The sequence below is a fragment of the Manis pentadactyla genome, chromosome 4 (genome assembly GCF_030020395.1).
Source record: "Manis pentadactyla isolate mManPen7 chromosome 4, mManPen7.hap1, whole genome shotgun sequence".
Taxonomy (NCBI): Eukaryota; Metazoa; Chordata; class Mammalia; order Pholidota; family Manidae; genus Manis; species Manis pentadactyla.
Window position 1 is genome coordinate 62700622 of NC_080022.1, and position 22027 is coordinate 62722648.

A 22027-nucleotide genomic window follows, 5' to 3' on the forward strand; every position below is an offset into this window, starting at 1 on the left:
ATTTTTCTTCAAACACTTAGCCAAGGGAGCCCCATTATATGTTTGTTTTCACTTGTTAAGCATATCTCCCCCTAGAATATAAACTCCCATATAGGCAGGAACTTCATTATGTTCACACCAAGAATGGTATGGCATAAAGCAGATACCAAACAGTATTTATTTACAGAAGAAATATATTGGAGCAAACAACTACATATGCTTTCACAATTCATCCAGAAATTGTATTTAGACTGCAACTCATAAGACATGATTTTCTTGTTCTTTCACCAGGACCAATCTATTCTGCCTGCATGATGATAACACTGCATTTTACTTTAGTCATAACATTATTTAGGTTATATTACCTGGCCAAGCACTATAGCTTCTCCTGATTCATGTATAAAAGTATAAAATGCCTAATTCCATATACAGTTCACATTGTACTTTACAATACTCTAGTCTCAATATCTTATTTATATTCATAATGTATAAATTATATTAACTTCACAATCAATGCACTGCACCTGAATTGTTCCACTATTAGAACATAATTGCAAAGATTGTGACACAGTGCATTGTGACAGCTTAAACTGAAAATAACAGAGAAAAATAAACACATTAAAATAACACTATGCCCTATAATACTGAATTAACTTCCAAGCACACTATCTCATTGTAGCTAGCAATTAAAATCTTTTACTTTATCTGTTTCACTTTGTACAACACATCTTTTATATCAATTCACCTAATTTGTTGGTGGACTGGACAAAGCCCAATAAGTGAGGAATGTTATAAAATAATTAGAAGAAAAATAGCACTTCATGCTATCAACCTGAAAAGTACAAGGGCATTGAATGTAGTACTTTACTTATCCGCTGCTATGATCTTAAGTCAAAACAATTCAGATTAAGTTCTTTAGTTTAGACACTATGACACACCATTAACTGTATGTAATTTTTTAGCCCGCAGACCTATTCTTAACACAATCATTGTTTTTATTCTTAGTTTCTTTCAACAATGTTTAATTCAGCACCATACAAATATCAAATAATCTTTTATACATTATCTCAGCCCCCATTTTATTTTGACCTAAGGTTCTAATCAGAGATGTAAGTAAAATATATACATTTCAATCTTCATCAGCTTCCAATCTAATTTACATTAGCCATGTTCTGCAGCATGGCCATCTAAATGACCTTCATTTCAAGCATGTAACTTTGAATCCATCCGTATCTCCCTAGGCCATCTAACTGAAGACTCAAATAAGGAAGAGAAACTAGCTATAAACACCACCAGTATCAACAAAAAGAGGTGCAATCAAGACCTGGTTGATTTATTTGAGGTTTTCTTAGGAATGTTTATTCACATAAAGGACTTTGAGAATATCTATGGCTTCTTTAACTGTTATTTTAAATATTTACCAAATAATTACATAATTTCTTCAAAAGATTCCAAAAACATCAGCAGCCAACTGTTATAATCTATTTATCCTTAGGTTTTGATAGCATTGGTCCTTCTACATCATTCTGAATATTTTACATGGTCTTTGTTTTGTTTTACCTATTGTTTATATTTTCCACTGTAATTTGTATTCTCTGTCTCTGGGACTCTGTAGCCCAGAAATGTTATTTTTGTAGAAGATGGACCATAGAGCAAACCTACCGGTTCTTGTGCAAGAGTCTACACATTTTTAAGAAAATTTTCAAGGTTATAAAATACTGAGTCAACACAATAGAACATGTACAGTAAATAATAATATGTGCAGATATGAAAAGATATTCAAGATTCAGTGCTAAGTGCACAAAAAGCAAGTTGTACAACAAAGGTATCATTTCTCCATCTGTAAATAAAAATAATATATGTATATATGTATATATGTAATATATGAATGCATTTATATGTGTGCAGATATTTGGAAAATTTCCCAGAATCACATACAAAAAAAACTGCTATCCACATCTCTCTCTCTACCTCTTAGTTAAAAGAGTAGAGGCTGGGTAAGGAAGACTTCAGTTTTCATTTATTCTCATCTGTCGTGTATTCCTTAAACTTGTCAACCAATCTTTTGTAAGAAAAAAATTTTATCAAAAATCTTAAAATGTTGATAACCTTTGATCCAGAATTATGCTTCTTGGAACTTAGACAAAGAAAGTAATTATAAATTTGAAATTACCTTAGATAATAAGAAACTAGAGTACTGTTAATACTAGTGAAAATAAGAAAAAATATAAATATCCAACATAGGGAAATGGTTTAATTATGAGAAAAAACACAGAATAAAATAATGCATAGGCATTCTTCTGAAGATTAGATATTAACATAAAAATGATTATGGTATAACATTAAGAATAAAAAGCAGAATACAATAATATTTTATAAAAATATGACAGTATAACTTTGTAAACCCGAAGTTTAGAAATAAAAAAGCTTGACCAACTGCTAAAAGCTATTCTTTGTGTGTGACAGATCTATGGGAAATTTTTAAAAACTTTTCTCTATTTTTTAAATGTTATTTCATAAGCCATTAATAAAAACCACTGATAAAGAGACTTTGTACATATATTAGAGCTTAAGAAAGATAAACAGTCACCAACCTTGTCATCTCATCTTGAACCTACCTTAATAAAAAGATAATAACAAAATGTTTTTATATTATAGATATTATCAAGAACACAGGTTTCCCATAATATCTAAGAAAAATAATAAACCTACACACTTTTCATTTCACAAATCCAGAAAAATAAAAACAACCCACTCTCTTCCAAGTGACTTGATCCTAGTCCAATGTTTCTGCTATTCTATGACTGCCTAATTTGAGTCTACATTAGGTATCCCTTACTTTACAAAAAGATGTCTACTTACATAAATCCATATAGGTAACAATCTAGCTTTCTGGAGTATAAGTAAATAATAAAATAATATTAATGTTACTACTAAATTTTAATATCTCTACCTTTTTTGATCAGCACCTTGCTAAATTATACAAATCTAAATTATACATTATATGTGCCAGAATTGAACAATGAAATCCAAGATCAAAATTTGAATTATTTCATAAAAGGGTTTCAAATGTATTTTTGTTTTAATCCTTGCTCATAAATGACAAAATATTTTTGAAAATGTTGGAGGTCTTTGTACTATAGTCCTAGGTCAAAGGTTGGCAAACTTTTTCTATAAAGAGCCAGAAAGCGAGTTTTTAGGGCTTTGTGGACCACAGGGTCTCTGTTATAACTACTTAACTGTCCTTATAGTATAAGAGTACACACTGAAAATATGTAAGTGAATGAACAGGGGTATGTTCCAATAAAACTTTGTTTTCTGACACTGAAATTTGAATTTAATATAATTTCCACATGTTACCACATATTAGTATTCTTTTGATTTTTCCAAATAATTTAAAATTTAAAAAAAAACTTAGCTTCCAGGCAATACAAAAAGAAAAGGTGGCAGGCCAGATTTGGCCCATGGACTTAAGTTTGTCAAACTTTTCCTTTAGAAGTTACTTTTTAACTTATTCAAAGGTTATATTCTCTGGTACACTTCACTGTCTGAAATGTTTTCAACCTCTTCCTTTGAAATCCCAAAGCTTTTGTACCTTCTCTGGTTTTATGTATGACTACTAACCTTTGTCCAGTTAACGGTGTGCCACACCTTCCTCTTAACATTTTATGTTAAGAGGGAAGGAACCCTCTCTTACACATTTCTTATTGACTATGGTACCCTGCACAGAGTAGAAAGTTAATAATAATGGCTGAATTGAAAGATAATTATTCAACATCCTCAATTCCTACGTGAAGGCCCCAGTGGTTTAATAACAGCTTTTAAGGTCCTCAAAGAAATACTATAGACATTAAAAGTATTCATAAGTTTTAAAACACAGATGGCTTTTAGTAATATAAAGTGTGAAAACACATTTTATTTTGGAATCTGAAAGAATGCCCACCATGTTGGCAGCAGAAACAACTGAGAGAGAAGGGAGAGGACCAAGATACAAGTTACAGGGCACAGGGTGCTATTTGAGAGCTAAATATCTGGCAGGCACAATCTGGCTGTCCACAGGACACAGATCCGTCCTTTAACTGTTCTCATAAAGTTGAGAAAGTCTTCTCATGTGTCTAAGGTCCTGAGGCCAGATTACTCTGAGACACTCCACACTCTGCCCATGTCAAATGGAACTGCCCTACACCCCCAGGATTCACCCAGATCAGGAAGGTACTCAGTTTTATAGAAGAATTCAAGGAAAAGCTGAAGTTTTCTATGAAATTTCCATATGTGTATGTATCTAAATCTAAATTCCTATTGCACAGATACAGTAGGAAATTTTTAGAAACTGGAACTACTCTGCCTGAATTCAAATCCTAGGAATGTTTCTTATTAGCTATATAAGCCTTGACATCCTGACCTCTCTGAGCAATGATCATATCATCTGTAAAAATCCAGATGATAATTATAGAACCTAACTCATAGGGATATTGGGTTGTTGTAAGGATTAGATGAGTTAATCTATGTAAGAGTTTAGAAATGACACATAGCAAGCAACTACCAATGTTAACTGTGTGTGTGTGTGTGTGTGTGTATCTGCATATATACCTAAGAACAAATAGTATTGCTAGTATTAAATAACTTCTAAAAAGCCACACGTAACCTTGCCTTCAGGCATGTATTGTGTTTTATTTTATTCTTGAGATAGAATTACCATAGGAAGGAATTTACAGGAAATAGGAAACAGGCTGTATAAGAATTACCAAGTAATTTTTTAAATGCAATAGAAGGAAAACAGCAAGCTGAAGATACATGTATGATTATGTGACATAGAGAGAAGTAGGAAAAAAATTGAATCCCTCTGGCATTATCACAGTAGTATTTCCCAAGCTTTGGCAGAATGCAACGACCAAAATCAGCTCCCATGCATGGGGACAATGGCAGACCAACTCAATGGCCATACTTACCGCTTGTCTCCACCCTACAAGGACCTGCCTTTCTGTCTTTCACCTTAGCAGTGCTTCCTTCCCAAAGCTTACTCTTATCCTTTTCCTTTTCTTCCTCAGAAATATGTTCCCTGGCCTTCTCAGATAAGCCCTCTGCATTCGTTTGGCTTCTTTTCTTGGTTTCTTCCTCAAGAACATTCTCCAAGCTTTCTTCTATAGGTAGAGGCTTGGAATCCACATCTGCTTTTACCAGTTTTCGGTCTTCAATTACAGTTTCTAGTGAATCCTTAATTGGAAGGTGGGATTTTCCTGGTTCATCATTTTCATTGGACTCCTGAAAAGATGAACTTCTGGCATCTGGACTGTTTCCAGTGTGGACGTCCCTGTCTCCCAGTGCAGACTCATCTTCACTGCAGCTAGAACATGAGTGACTTCTGGATGAGATTGAGGAGGCAGTTCTTCTATCTACAAAATACAAAAATGACAGCATCATTGTTTTTCCAAAAGCAATTAGTTTAGGCATGGGAATTATGTTAGTAATTAATCATACTAAATATTTTTAAGATAGATTAGTAAATTTGATAACCATTTCTTATCTATTACACATATTGTCATGATAAAGAAAAGGCTATATAAATTTGTGAGTCTATAGAAGCTTCCAACAGGAAATCACATTTAACTGAAACCACTTGTATTTCTTTGTGTTTTGAAAGCCATTTCATTGGAAAACCTTTGTAAGTATCTCTTTTATTATAGAAAAAAATACAATAATATTTTCCTCCTGCAGCAGGAGTATTTATTTCATTATATTTTTTGATAGCCACAGTATTTTCTGTACAAAAAACATCAATTTTTACCTACTGTAATACCCACCATACTAGTAAGCCCTGGTAGCTGTGTATGGTAAGATCTATGTATTTACATAATACCTAGAAACTTAATAAATATCTTGAGGTATGCTCATATGTACATGTGTGTATTTTTAGGTTCTCCAGAAACAGACACTGAGATGAGAATTCATGTGCAAGTGATGTATGAAGGATATGCTCCAGGACAAACTCTTACAGGTGTAGGGAATAGCAGGACAGGGAAGAGAAGTCAATCAAGGGGGCTATTTCAAGCAACATCTCAACCTCAGCCTGGTTCCACAGGGACCTCTGGAGTCTAAATTATATTAGAATTTTTCCTCCCTTCAGGAAGAAATTGCGCTTTCATACTCTGCTCCAGTCAGATATAGCTATAGGCTACCCCAGGGGGGGATGTAGATGCAGGCTTTTTGTGCCTGAGGGTAAAAAGCAACTCCAGCAGCCCAGGGCTCACCTCTGAAGAAGGCAGAGGGTGCAGAAGCTGGGAGGGGGACACATGGGATAGGTAAGAGATTGTAGGGGATCTAGGCAGCACACGGATGTGAGTCTGCAGACATGCCAAAAATCTTTTAAATGCCAAAAATCTTTTAAAAATTCTCCAAGAAAGTAACATACACACTGAATCGCTGTAAGGAAGAGATGTTCAAAGTCACAGCATACACTGCTGTGGGCCAGAGAAATACAAAATTACTTCTGATTTCTTTTAACCAATAGATCTGCTTTTGTAATTGTTTTTTTACAAAATTTATTTTCAAGCAAAGTACGCTACACTTACACGCTGTTTACCTTTCTTGTTTTCCCTTCTCTCTGTGCTTGTTACTCTTTTTTCTGTTCCTTTTATTTCTGCTTGGCAGCTACACAGATGGCCACAGCAGCTAATACAGAATTTAAGGGAAGAAATCCCTGTCTTTACGTTCATCCTCTTCCCGAGATCCCTCCAGCCCGCACGGCTCCCCCTGACAGGGCTCAGCATTTCAAGTAGTCAGAGACACACCAGAGTTTCCACAGAGATTTAAGAGATACTACACAGCAGTAGAAAACAAACTAAAAAGCCTTTAGAAACAGAACCTTTAAGTACAATTTCATTTGTTCTTATCTCCCAACTACCCTGACAGGCACCGAGAACTGCTGTTTCTCAAAGGAAATCTCATATCTTAGCCACTCATTCTTTATCTCCATTTTATAACATCTGGATATGGTGTCTCTGTTTAGGGAACATAGCAGATCAAGGACAGTTGTTCTCTGTCATATTTGTACCAGTTCAGAAACTTTATGGACTGTTTTCCCCCTCTCTTTGTCTCACATTTGTTCTTTTTAGAAAAGAAAAAGAACTCTTGTTTGCTAATGATTTGATCAATGGCTTTCATTAATCACACAATTAGCTAGGACACAATGTTAAACTTGTTCTGCATTTCCAAAAATATTCATATCTAACTTTTTAATGAGAACATGATGACTCCCACTTTTGGCTCTGAGAGGTGTTCACATAATACAAAAAAATGAGTGCTCCTTTCTTTAGTAGCTTCTATTAATTGAATTATTTTATTTCAAAAAGCTGAAACACATTCTGCTTCAATTTTGAGTCAGTCCTTTCCAGAAAAAAGATTAGGAGAATGAATGACCTCAATGAGGCGAGAGTACCTGACCTTGCATATAAACTCATTTCCGTTTTCAAATTTCTCTCTAACCTCATTGGATAATTTAATTTCATTCTCATTTCTTACTCTCATTTTCATACAGACACTGGGGCAAGACTCTGCCTTACAAAAAAGTTCAAAATGTTTTAGGGCCATGAAATTGAATTTTCAACACAAATTTTATTTATTTTAGAAACAAAGCAAGTTTTCATATACAAATTCATATAAAGAAATTTTTTATGTAAAGGAAATTTGAGGGCATACATGTAAATTTTTGTCCTTGGGAGGCAGGTTGGTCAACAATTCTGCCTCCTACCCAATTCCATTTTTCTCTCCAGTGCTCGCTCCCTCATACTGATGCTGGGCAAATCTGCTCAGTCTCTAGGATAAAGAAATGACCTGCACTCTTTGCCTGAGTCCTTGGCCAAAGCCAGCAAATTTGGTGCTGTAATTCCATGTCCTAAGCAGGATCTCTGACCTCTCTCCACATTCAGTCCCCAAATCCTTCACTGTCTTCTCTTTCCATGTCTTTGGTAACTATTCATTGATAAGTCTTCCTTCTTTTGCATCATCCCTATTACATACAACATGCGATCAAGGTATGTTGGATATTTTTCTGTAAGATAAACCTAAGTTTCCAATAATGACTCAGCTGCTTACTAGCTTTGACTTTGGTAATGCTATTTCTCTAAACCTCTCTTTTCCTGGCTGGAAAATAGGGATAATTCTACCTAATTGCTTTCCTTAAGTCACTATAGAAATTTCATGACAAAAAATTAACCTAATCAAATCAAATAATCATTACCCTCTATGAAATCATGCATGTTAAGTATAATTAATGCCCCATGATTTTTATCTTTTCATTATATTAAGAATAGTAATTACAGTTACTATTATTATTAAGGGAAAAAAGATAAAACCTGATTATGATAATGTACCTACTGAGTACCAAACAGTGATATAAGCACTTTACAAATACCATTTAATCCCATGGAATAGTTATTTATCTTCTTTTTCTAGATCTAGAAAGGAAGGTCCAGAGAAGTTAAATAATACCCAATGTCCACTAGATGTAAAGCAGCAAGTTTTATAAAACACTTCACTTGCAAATGACCCACTGTAGCAAAACTAAGACCCCTCAACCTGACAAAAGTCCTGCAGAGAGAAAGCACCCACTGTCATGCGCCCACTAGTGCTTCTCTTTGCTAACCTGCCACTATTACCACCCCAGGATGATGAATAGAAACAGTCATCTCCAAAATATCAGAACTAATGGAATTCATAGTCTGTCCTCCCTTTGATATCTTTAGTGGTCATTCTGTATTTTAGCCATCATATGTGTATATATACACACATACAGGTAATCTCCACTGTTTATACTGCCTGCCTGGCCAACTTGATATACTCCTGACTAAGGGTGTCAACCCCTCATGTGTCTCCAGTCAACACCAGTCCAACAGATTCAGGATGAACTCTGCTCTCCCTCCCTCCTGAGGTTCTGAATTTTCCTCCATCTTCTTACTGCCCTACATGGATATTTTTCCCTGATGCATATTGAGCACCTCCTTTGTGTCAGGCAATGTGTGAAGTATTGAGGACACAATGGAAAAAGAGGCAGGGTGTGTCCCTGCTTTCCATGGGGACTGCACCCTCCAGAGGGACATGGCCTTCTTCTGCATGAACACAGTAGACCTACTGCACATGTCCGTTAAGGTTTTGTTCATTCCCCTAAGTGAGCATGGGTAGCTCTCTCAGAAGCTGCTGTTACACTTATGGCAGTCAATGGCCATATGGTCTGTATTGAACCAATTATAAATCCTGACCTTAGTTTTTAATTATTTCCTCTCCCCTCTCATGGAGCATGGTTTTACTACAGTTTAAATTCACCATTTCCTCCATTAGCATCCTGATTTTAACTACTTTGCCTTTTGTTTTAGTAGCTTGAAGTCCCTAGATATACCCCAATTTTAGTGCACAAAATCAAATACATAAATTCAGTTAGAAATTCAGGTCACCCCACTAGCACACTACATATCCCAACCCAGTGGACCCAATACTTTCTAATGTGAGCAGTGCCTTTCTCATTCCTGAGTCTAAGCTTTCACATTCACAGCAAAATCTGCATAAATGCTGCTCCTATTTTCTTCAGATTAGCCAGGAAACATGCATTTATTTATCCTTCTATTATATCGATAATTCTATTTTGATTATGCTCATGGGTTCATGAAAATTGGTTTTTTATATTAGATACTGTGGTTCAGTCAGTATGTTCATGTACAATATACCCAATTAGACAACTGCTTTATACTCAACAATATTCTATATATTCAACAGTATTCTATACTGTAGAACAAATGTATGCTTAATGAAAGTAGAAGTAGAAATCATTAATTAAATTCCAGATATGAACAGTAAGCAGTTATTTGTCTCAAGGGAGAGCGTATGTTCTCGCTCTGACAATTTATTATTGAATTCATCAATGAGACAAACATACATGTGTTTGTCTCTGTTAAGGGTAAAAATCTATAGGTAAATGCAGGTATAGCAGGAGGAAAAGAAAAAAAAGCATGAAAGTTCCTCCATATTTACCTTTAATTGTACTTTTTAAACATTAAAATGAAAACTTAAAATACTGAGAATATAATCAAATCATGTGTCACATTGTGCTAAGTCTTTCTACATTATCCATCAATTCAGTCAATCAGCCACGCATTCCACAAGATTCCATTGGGCGCCCAGCAGTGCCTTTGCTATGTACAAGATACATTCAAAACTGCACAGAAATGCCTCATGGAAAAGTATTTTATGTGGACTAAAAGATGATGCTGCATTACAGAGAATACAGTTAATGATTCTGTAACATCTTACTACATGAATACATGTGACCACACTAGAGGGGTAAGAATTTAATAATATGGGTAGCTGTTGAACCACTCTGCTGTATATTTGAAACCAACATAAGATTGTTTATCAATGATACTTTAGTAAAAAAAAAAGATGATGTTGCATTAAGTATTCACCTGAAGGCTATGACTCCCTTCTTTAATAATCAAAAATTGATCATTTCTTACCATTAAAAAAATTAAAGTTTGACAAATTATGCAAAACAATGTCACACATATAGACTCTGACCTGAAGGTTATCTACAACCTTCCTTTCATCCTCTTTGGTCTAAGAAGCAGTCAAGTTACACTGACATCCAAAGAGGATAGTGTCTCTGCTGCATAATTTCAACACAGGGGGAGCAACTTCCCTCATACATTTCTCTTCAAGCCCATAGAAAGGGGCCAAGAAATGAAGAATGAGTCAAGTAAACAGCCAAGTCAACAGAATATTTTTGTGAATGAGATTTTAGAAGTCCGTAAGACCTACTTCTTCAATGAACAGGAAAACAGCACTATTTTTTTGTACTAGAAAAAAAATTGCTTTAATTCTTATATTCTAGTCTTTGTATCCTGGAAACAGATCCTCTCTTTCTCAACCCTTTCTCATAAGGAGCTACTTATTCACCTCTTACTCATAAGCACTATCACCCAAACTGCTCATAAAAAGTATAAAGGTATTTTTCAGTGACATGACACTTTCCCTTATAACATTCATTTATGACAATATATTTTCAACTGGTGAATTAGCGCCTGGGGTTGCCAACACACATGCAGAGAAAAGGAAGCTGTCTTTCTTTTTAAATGATGAGAGCCTCACACATCCTTCCTAAACCAGGGACCTCTCTAAGTCAGCTCTCAGTCCCTAGCACTCTATCATTCATGGGCTGCTCGGCACAGTATATTCATCAAGGCGGGCAACGCAATTGTTAGCTGGCAGGTTAAATGGGGCCGACTTGTCACAAGAGTGACAGTCTGGGCAATTGTTTGCCCTCTGGGAACAGGTGCAGGCAGGTTCAAATGAAACACATCCAAATAGTAACAGCAAGATCCTTAATCATGTCAATAAAAAGGATGTACTGGTGTCTGGGATTCAGTGGTCACAATATGCCTCTTAACTTTTGGAGATGAAATGCTGTCTGGCTTTTCAATAGAGGGTTCTAGGGAATCTATGATGTCATTATCATTTTTAATATATGCTACTTGTTTGCTAGATGTAATCTCTAATTCTGATACTCCACATGCTAAAAAAAATATTTTTGGGTAACGCAAGGTCGGGTTATCAAAATCAAGGGATGGGAAATAAAAGAGGCTGGGAGTAGAAAAAGCAACAGTAATAAGCAATGAGATTTTATTTCCTAATAATGGCAAAGTTTTCATGAAAATACCAAGAATGCAAAAGAGCTCTTAAAAAAGACAGGTTAATAACATCATTATTGAAACAAAAAAATGAAATCACTAGCAAACTTAATATTTGGCTCTTAAATTTCCCAACATTTGAGGACTAGATTTTATATGTTCTGATAGAGTTCATTACCTATTTGAAATATTTTATATTCTATATCTAGTAATGCAGCTAACTCCATACTTTTTTTCAATAAAATGTCAGTAATAATCATATCACATAAATGTAATAAGATATGGCTAACAAAATCACCTTAGTATTCTTGGTGTTAAAACAATGAAGAATTGCTTACTATTTGCAAAGTACCTTTTAGGAAATCACTTCTGTGAGGAACAACAAAGACAACATAGAGTCCTAGCTTTCAGAGTGCAATTAGTTTGTGTGCAATTAACTCGTGTAACTAATCTGAGGAGCAAAATTTAACACATATGAAGCAATAAGTGAAAAATGGGCTAGTGAATGATATTGTTTCACAAATTAAAGAGCTTAAGGAAGGCTGCCAAAGTAGGAGAGTGACATGGAAGAGGAGGGGGATGAGCTAGAACTGAGCCAAAGGCCTGGAAGTGCATAAGGAGTGGGAGGAGAAAGGTAAAATTGGGTAAAATTATAAAATGTCCATATTTACAAGCAAAACAAAACAGGCTACAGAATAGAATGAATTGAAGAACTCAAGATAAATGTCTGTAAAAAATGTATATCTTTAAGGAAGCAAAATTCTTTTACTGTGGGGATGTGCTTTAATTTTAAGTACATGAATATTTTCTGATTTGGAGAAACATTATATTGTTTCTCCAAAATCCAGGCTCTGCAGTCGGGTGATGTTTATGTCTTCGCTCCACCACTTTCTGGCTACATGAGTTATTTAATCTCACCATTTCCAAGTTTATTAATTTATCAAGTGGAAATAAAAAGAAATTGTACTTGTTTTTAAAGTTGTTTGAGGTAAATCAAATAATTCATGTAAAATATTTAGCACAGAGTTTAGCATAAAACAGTCTTAATAAACAATACCAATAGGATGCCTTTCCAAACTCAGGATTCTGATTATTTATATGCAAATAGTATTTAATGTTAAAGCTTACCTGCTGTGGTCAGTTATTCAATAATTACAGGTCTTAATGATTAAAGCTTTTCCTGCAAGGAAGATCCAAGTACTACCTATATCCTTCTCTGTTTAAATATAAAAAAAATTTCCTGCCTCAGAAAAAATGCATTTGATAACAAGAAAGCAAGGTGGTTATTTACAAAAATAGTTCCCAGACAACCATATATTGAATGTACTGAATCTTAATGAAATCAACACTTGATAATTCCCCACCATTGCTGAAGAAATAAAAATTCAGTCCTTTGTGTTTTGAACAAGTCATATTTATATGAAAACACATTTTCAATTATTTTCCAGGTTTAAGTCACTTATATATTTCTTTAAAATTTGATTCAGGAGACATCACTTTTCCACAGAACCTTTTAACTTTCTCTACATTGTGTAAGAATATAAACTTAAACCCAATATTCACACTCAAATTGAGAAGAGAGCATATATATTAGGCATGGCTAGAAACATAAAATGTAGTATTAACAGAAATTATAGAAAAGGTCTAGTTTAAGACTTCATAAAAAATATTCCAATACCTAACCATAAATTTTGAGTATCTCTTTCAAATATAAAAACTACAGCAAATCTTGTTTTCAAGTTTTCTGATAGTAAACATCATTTTAAATTTTCACATGGTGCTTCAGTCTTTATTCTGACTGTCAGGAAACTCAGAATTAAATTTTTGGTTCAAGCATAGTCATGATACTATCTATGGTTCCTAGAAAATTTTCCTCTCTTTCACTGTGAATAATTTCTCTTTATTTTATTGTTTTATATATGTGAGCATGAAATTTTAGAATAGATTTGCTTGAGTTTTTCTTGAAGAAAGTAGACCTATAAACTAAGTATTTTCTCTTGTGACTAATTGAGTACTTAATTTGTTCTTATTTTATATTATCCTAATTTATTCCCTGGTTTCAAAATACTGAGATTCTTTACAAAAATTTTTTTTTTGCAGGTGAAAGAATGGGGGAAATGGACAGCAATTCAAAAAGTCATCATAATGTTATTTTATTATCTAGTCTAAAGCAAATTACAAAGAACACATATGCTTAAATATTACTGGTAAATGCCCAGAGTGTACGAGGGAAGATCTTTGATTAGGAACCACATAGACATGGCAAAACCCTTCTATGGAATAAAGCAGAAAATGTGTCCCTTCTTTGACTGGACATTATTTTGGTGAATTAAGGTTTTTAAGTCTTAAAAATGTGAGATATGCCTCAGATGCTGATGGTTTCTTTCCTTAACTGAAAAGCTCTGTATTTTCCCTGTAAATATTCAGAGTCATTTTAGACTTGAAGATTGTGAGAGGGTCACCTTTGCCAAAAGAAATAATATGCCAGCACCCTTTGTCGAAGGTTAAGAAAAACAAAATGAGCCTAAGGCAGGAACCTTCAACTTTTCCCTTAATTGAATAGGAGCTACTTTTCATTTTTCCAAAGCCAAAACATGGTGTGTGTGTGTGTAAGGGGATAGTTTGAACTGAAAGAAAAAAATAGTAATAACTTCCTAAGTAAATGAAAGACAAGTCGTTATAAGCTTTACCTGATGCCCTGCTGAAATATCTCCTCAAACTAAGGAAAAAGAAAATATTAAGGAGAGATTCCATAACTTGGATTTCTATGCAGGATTGATGGGGCAGCATCCTCTAATTAGGGAGCCAGGCTCTACACCCTCCCTTTAAGGACGATCATCTCATTAAATATAGAAGAAGAGAAGCAGCAAGCACACTCGCAAACCCGTCTATATAACCTGATAAACTAAACAGCTTGCCTTGTTCATCCTCATCTAATTCACTATCAGAACGTCCGTCATCTTCATCTTTCACATTGTCATCAGCATCTGTTGCCTTCTGCCACAAGCTTTCACTCTTCTTTTCAGGGTCTAAATTATCTTTTTCGCCATCTGAGGGTGACTTTGACATTCCATTCATGTGATCACCAGCCTGTCCTTGTTCATGAGCTTTCTCATCTTGTTTCTCCTCATCTACTTCAAAATCTTCTTCATATTCTGAGAAAAGAAAATCTCCACTATGAGAATGAAAATAGAAACCCTGATACTTAACCCATTTCCCTTTAATGAGCTCTTTGGCTCCACTGTCCTCTCTTCTTTTTCACACAATTAGTGAACATGAAAAACTAACAGCAAATGATCAAAGATTGCAATCAGTTACATATACAAGAGCACAAAAGAAATGAAGCTCCAAATGACAAGCCTGAAACCTAATAAAGGTTCATTTATAAGTGGACATCATCATCCACAATAACCCAAACGGACAAGAACTTGATAGAAAACAATAAATTAGAAATAAATTAAAAATGAAGGGAACAGGGTTATAATAATGAAAGTTAATTTGGAAACCCAGGGAGGTCACATTTCATAGGAAGAATGTTCAAAATATTTGGATATCAAGTTAATGAATACTGAAGTGGAAAAATTCAATTAATTAAGTCCAAAGGCCCTAAGAAGTAACACTGAATAGCACATTCTTCGAAAACCAAACAGACATCAAGAAAAGGCATTATGAAAGATTCTATACCTAGGCCAGAATTGAAATCATATGCATTATTCATCCCTATAACCAATGAAATAATTACATTCCAAGAATAAAATTCTTATAACATAGAATATTCCTGTCACAGCTACTAATATGCTTCATTCCTACAGAGGTGCAACCAATCTATAGCAGAAAAAGGAAATTGTCACATCAGATAAATTCCAGCTGTCCCTTGTGGTTATAATTTTTCACCTTTCATATTTAATTGTTCCCCTTTCTCTCCCACCAAAAACTAAAAATCTTAAAGTGACAACATGCCAAGGATAGAGAGCAAAAGGATTTCATGCAGAACCAATTAAGCAAATAAGTAATTAGCTTTAAAAAAATTACAGGGAAAATAAAGGTTTCCCTATTTTGTGTGTTTTAGTTGTTAGACTTTCTGGCTTCTTTTCCAAATGTGGGGGCCTCCTGAGTAATTACTTGAGAAGTATCTACCCTACTACAGAAGAAACCTATTTTAGAAATGCATGTGCTGTGCATATGAAGAAAGCTTTGTTAATGCAGAGAATGTAACAGGGAAATTTAAGAGGAAAAGTGAAATCAGAAACTGTAATGAAGAAAGGCAAAGAGAATTCATCACAAGAATGTTTTCATTAAAGAGATTTTAATGTTTGGGGACAGAGAAATGCAGATTATTGTCTGTAAAATAAAACTATGAAATAAACAAGAAGATTAAGAATTTGACTTATATTTCATGAAACAAACAGGAAATACTACTAAAAAGAAATAAATATTTTGATCCAAATATTTCAGGCCAAGTAATAGGATAGCTCCTCACTTGGTCCAGTTAGCTGTCAATCAGTGAGTCTTTATTGAGAAACTTCCATGTGGAAGAGGATAAAACTGCAAGATAAAAGTCATTACAATAACAACACAACCCCTGCCCTCAAGGAAACTCCAGTTTTTGTTGAGAAAATAAGACACAGGGCTACAAGAGATACTGTATTCATTGTGGTTTTTATACATAGTCCTCAATAATGTTAGTTTCAACATTACTTGATTGCTATGGATTTTTATATAGGACTCATGATTAATTTTGTGAAATAGTGTCATATGAGTGGAATGGAACCAAAGGAGGGTAGAATGTCACTTGGAGATCATGGATGAGTTGTAGAAGGAGATTAGGTTAGCTACAGAACATACACTCACACACACACACGCAAACACATAGAGAAATGGATACATGTATCACTTTACACATATTTGCTACTTGTCACAGGATAAGCGGGGGTGGGGGTCAAAGAGAACATGAATGAATTGCTGAAATTCCATCAACAGTATTACACAATAGTGAAATATGAGGATTTCTGAGTCAAGGTGTCATGTGCCCAAGTCCCAGTTAAACACTTAGTAGCTCTGTAACAATTTGCTTAAGATCTTTAAACTTCCATTTATTCATCCTAAACATGGGTAGTACCTGCCTCACAAAGTTGTGGTGAATACTAAAAGCAATAATCCCTGGAACATACTTAGTACAGGGCTATTAGGGATTAGTAGTAAAACTGATTATGATCGCGGGTGAAGGGAGCTGGTCATAGAACAGGACACATCGCAAGCAATATGTGCTCTAATGACAGCTATACACACTAATGGAGGCACCTGATTAAAACTGAAGAAGTAAAAGTGTCCAAAATCAGGACACAATTACAGTCACATTATTGAAGCAGAGCATAAAATTGAAGAACATGTAGTGAACCACAAAAACAGTCCCTACATCCTATTTTGCAGGAGCTTCTGTGTTTTCTCTTAAAATATGAAATTCATGGCTGCCCTGGCTTTGTTCTACTTACCACTATTATCATGTCTAAATATTAGCCTTCTATGGCCCATTAGCCCTCTATTATAGCTCAAAGCACACCTCCTTTGTGTCCTCTACTCATGTTTTCAACATAAATGAACTGGCGGCATGCTTTCTGGATGCCTTTTCATAATTTCTTCCATTTCCACCATCTCATCTTCTTTCTTTCTGAGAATTTAATTAGCTTGTCCTTTACCAGCCCCACTAATGAGGAAGCAAGTCAATGCGAGGTCAGCATCAGTCCAGCTGCAGGCCTCCCTCGCTGGCCTCCGCTCACGCTTCTGGCTGCCCTTACCGTCAGCGGCTGCTCTGCAGAGAGCTGGAGCCTTCTTGCTACTGTTTCTTTTTTTTTTCTTTAATGGAAATGGGCATTTAAAATCCATTCACTAGCCAATGCAGAAGAAAGATCTTGGGGAAAGTTATATTATAGGCATAAAATATGCTATTCATAGCCCTGACCAGGTGGATTAAGAAGAAAAACATAAATGAAGAAAAGGAAAAGCCTATATCAAACTTTAATAAGCTTTAATAAACCTACCTGCCTTGAAAGTTAAAACCTATGAAAACACATCCTATTTGTTAATCTCTCTGCTGTTCCTATTGCTATAGATATTTTTTAATTCTCAGGGATAATAACAAGGGCTAGAAGGGATCACAGAGAGAGATAAACTGGGTCAAAGTGCTATGAGTGAAATCTTTTTTTTGTTACATTATTTCAGTCATAAACAAACATAAAGCCCAGTGCTGTGAAAGCTCTGTAATTATTCTGTTGGATTATGAAGCCCTTGGACAGCAACAAGATGAAATGAGAAAGACGGTACATAGGATCTGCCCCTTTCCTGATGCCAATCCTACCATAGGTCATCCTAGCCCACAGCTATTGCTCCTCTAACCCCAGCTTTGCCCCTGGGTGTATGAGCAACACTTAGGCAGTGCTCTGTTTATGATTTTTCGGATCACACACAACCAGGTAACATCTGAGCTTATACAGACTAGGAAGCTGAACAGTGTTTGCAAGTCTGGACTTTGGATTTAGACGAACCAGGTATTAAAGGGTAGCAGAGTATGCCACCCCAGAATATGCCACTTTGGCATTAGGTTTATTTTGAGCTGAAGGCAATTGAGAAATAGTAGGTATAAGAAAAGCTTTCTGCCCTTTCCCTATTTGCCTAAAAATTGGACATAAGTTTGTGAAGGTGCCTCCCCTCCCCTCTCTACCAGGAAGGACAGAAGTTAATCATTAGAGGCAACTTTAAAAATCCTTATCAACCCAGAGAAGGCACCAGAGGAATCAGAACAAACCCCACTAAAACTAGCCCTTTTCGACCATTAGTTTCCCCACATATTTCCCTTCCCACATTTGCTGCCCCTAGAAGCTACCAGACCTTTCCCCTTGTCTTGCATGTCTCTAAAAATATATCATTCTTATGTTGTGATGCTGCATAAACCCAACTTCTAACAACCACTTTGAGTTACTAGCTCTGATTGCTCCCATGTGTATGTGTAATGCACATGTTTAAAAATTTGCTTATTTTTCCATTTTTAATCTCTTGTCAGTCTAATTTACAAGAACTCAGCCTTCTTAGGTGAGTAAATGGAAAGCAGTTCTTCCTCTCCTACAGTATGAATCCTAGTTCTGCTACTTGCTCTCTGAACTTCAGTTTTCCACCCTGTAAAGTGGAGGGGGTAATTATCTACCACATCATGGGAGAAGATAAAATGAAACAGCAAAATATAAAATGGAAGGAATAATAATATCTACCACATCAAATAGGGAGGGTAAAAATGAAATAGTAAAATGTAAATGGAGGGGGTAATAATATCTACCATATTGAAGGAGATGATAAAATGAAATCATGTATAGATAGTACTTGGCCTTGTGCTCAGTGCGTGGCACTTAAATTATTGTAAAGATTACTTCTGTGTATATGAATATGTGTGTGTGTGTGTGTGTGTGTGTGTGTGGTGAGAGAGGGAGAGACAGAAAGGAGCAGGGCAAGAGATAAAGAAGAGGAGGAGGTGGGGGAGGAAGAGGTAGAGGGAGAAGGAAAGAAAAGAAGGAGAGGTTAAGAAAACAAGAAAGGCAGACAGATGGGGCACCAGGACCCCAAGCCTTTACAACTGTTTTAGTTGTGGATATTCTATCATTATATAAACATACAGTGTGTGCCTACCTTATGTCAAAGCATTCATTTCAGCAAAGCAAGTACATTCATATACTAAAAAAAAATAAATTGGCAAAATTCTATTTGGTCAAACGGTCTCTCTGCAGAAGTGCTCCCTGCCTCAGGCTCACAGACAGGAACTCCCCTTTCCCCCTTCCCCAAAAGAGCACTTTCAGCTCCCCCTGGAGTTAGGCCTGCACTGCCCTCCTCTGAGGAAGGAGAACAGGACTCTACGCAAAACAGTGGAGGGAGGTGGTCAGGGATTCCTCACATATGACAGAGGTGCCTAAAGACTGCAACTGAGGGACAACAGTTAATGGCTATTTCTGCACGTTCTGAAAATCACATCTGAAAGACAAGCAAACAGCAGCAGCCACAGAGAACCCCGTGTTACCATTACCATATTTAAGCATATTTTGGTGGTCATCTTCCCAGACATCTAGTCGGGGTTGTCCTGTACGTTCCATCTCCTCCACAGCTGTCCTCACTTCCTCCACCCCTGTGTTTTCTTCTTGAGCTGAAAACATGACTGAAGCAGAGGCTTTGCTCCCCTCCAGGTCATTCTGTTTCAGTATTATGTGCTTTCTCGTCTTTCTCAGCTTCCCCTCACCCTTCTTCAGTTCCTCTCTTTTCTCAATACTCTTTTCTTTCTTCAATTTTGGTGAAGCTAGTTTTTTGTCAAGGCCCATTGCAATAATGCACCTATAAAAAACATTAACACAGGTGTTAATTAACCTTTGTACATAGCATAGTGGTACCTCGGAGCTTTGTCAAATCATTTATCTCTTATTACAGTAAGAAATGTTATTTGAAATATTTTTATTACAGTACATATAGTTAATAAAAAATACACTATTTCCTCTTTATGAACACTAAAATCTTGGAAACAAGCACAACAAATTCTTAATAATTTTACCCACCATAATAAATAAGAAAAGAAAACAAGAACTATAGTCTTAAACAAAAATTTGCACCTTAAGGTATACATTTGGCACTACACATATATCATTCAATTCTTAAATGAGAATTATGTGATAACAAAACATTCAGGCTCATAAACACAGGGAAATAGAAATAAAAATAATCAGAAGAAGAAAGATGCTATTCAGTCTTTGATAATTTATTATTCTACCAACACAACAATGAAAGAGTTGTGTACAAGGTTGATTCTAAATAAGTATGATTATTTTTAGAGAACATATACGAACAAGACAAGGATGCCCACTCGCCCCACTTCTATTCAACATAGTACTGGAGGTTGTAGCCACGGCAATCAGACAACACAAAGAAATAAAAGGCATCCTGTTTAAGTAAAAAAAAAAAAGAAGTAAAAGACATCCAGATTGGTAGGGAAGAAGTGTTTGCCTGTTTGCAGATGACATGATATTGTACATAAAAAATCCTAAAGAATCCACCCCAAAACTATTAAAACTAGTAACTGAATTTAGCAAAGTTGCAGGATACAAAATCAATACACAGAAATCTGTTGCATTCCTATATATTTTATGATGAACTAGCAGAAAGAGAAATCAGGAAAACAATTCCATTCACAATTGCATCAAAAAGAATAAAATACCTAGGAATAAACCTAACCAAGGAGGTGAAAGACCTAATACCCTTAAAAATATAAGACACTCATGAGAGAAATTAAAGAATACACCAATAAATGGAAACATATCCTGTGCTCATGGATAGGAAGAATGAATACTGTCAAAATGGCCATCCTGCGTAAAGCAATCTACAGAGTCAGTGTAATCCCTATCAAAATACCAACAGCATTCTCAATGAACTAGAACAAATAATTCTAAAATTCATATGGAACCACAAAAGACCCTGAAGAGCCAAAGCAATCCTGAGGAGGAAGAATAAAGCTGGGGGATTAAACTCCCCAATTTTAAGCTCTATTATAAAGCCACAATAATCAAGACAATTTGGTACTGGCATAAGAACAGACTCATAGATCAATGGAACAGAATAGAGAGCCCAGACATAAACCCAAGCATATATGGCCGATTAATATATGATAAAGGAGCCATGGACATACAATGGGGAAATGACAGCCTCTTCAACAACTGGTGTTGGCAAAACTAGATAGCTACATGTAAGAGAATGAAACTGGATTATTGCATAACTTCACACAAAAAAGTAAACTCAAAATGGATCAAAGACCTGAATGTAAGTCATAAAACCATAAAACTCTTAGAAGAAAACACAGGCAAAAATCTCTTGAACATAAACATAAGCAACTTTTTCCTGAATGCAGCTCCTCAGGCAAGGGATAACTAGGTGCACAGACAAATGTTCCATCGCTGGGCTTGCCTCCAGGGAAAGAAGTCACACTCTACTAGAAATCAACACAGTTGAAAGAAATGTTCACCAGGCCTAGTGACAGTCCACGACCTCAAAGTGGTGCCTGGCCACTGTCAGTCCCCATATTTCTCCTCTTCCCCTAGAACTGCACTTGTCTCCTACCTACATGTTACATAATTACTGGGGAGCTGAGTTAGCTGGAGGGTAAGAGGAGAGGGATCAGAATGCAGACAAGGTTTGTCAGTCCAGGAATTAGAAATGATAGGTAAAATTGGAAAATTGCCTCAATGTAAATCAAATCCAATGCCAATTTCACTGAATTTCAGCCATCCCAATCTAGAGAGAGCATAGGTATTAATTCCCCCAACAATCAAATATGAGAACTTGGTCGTATCATTTAT

The 22027-nt window shown here is 35.6% G+C and overlaps 1 protein-coding gene across 2 annotated transcripts in view; it reads right to left on the reverse strand.

Moving 5' to 3' along the window:
• ERICH3 (glutamate rich 3) overlaps positions 1–22027 on the reverse strand; it is a 130276-nt gene that overhangs the window by 20969 nt on the left and 87280 nt on the right. For both annotated transcript variants that reach the window (XM_057500330.1, XM_057500329.1), the window contains 3 exons: positions 19717–20018; positions 14563–14806; positions 4929–5365 (listed from right to left, as the gene is read on the reverse strand). In XM_057500330.1, coding sequence (XP_057356313.1) covers positions 4929–5365; positions 14563–14806; positions 19717–20018 — 983 coding nt within the window. The remainder of the gene's footprint in view (positions 1–4928; positions 5366–14562; positions 14807–19716; positions 20019–22027) is intronic.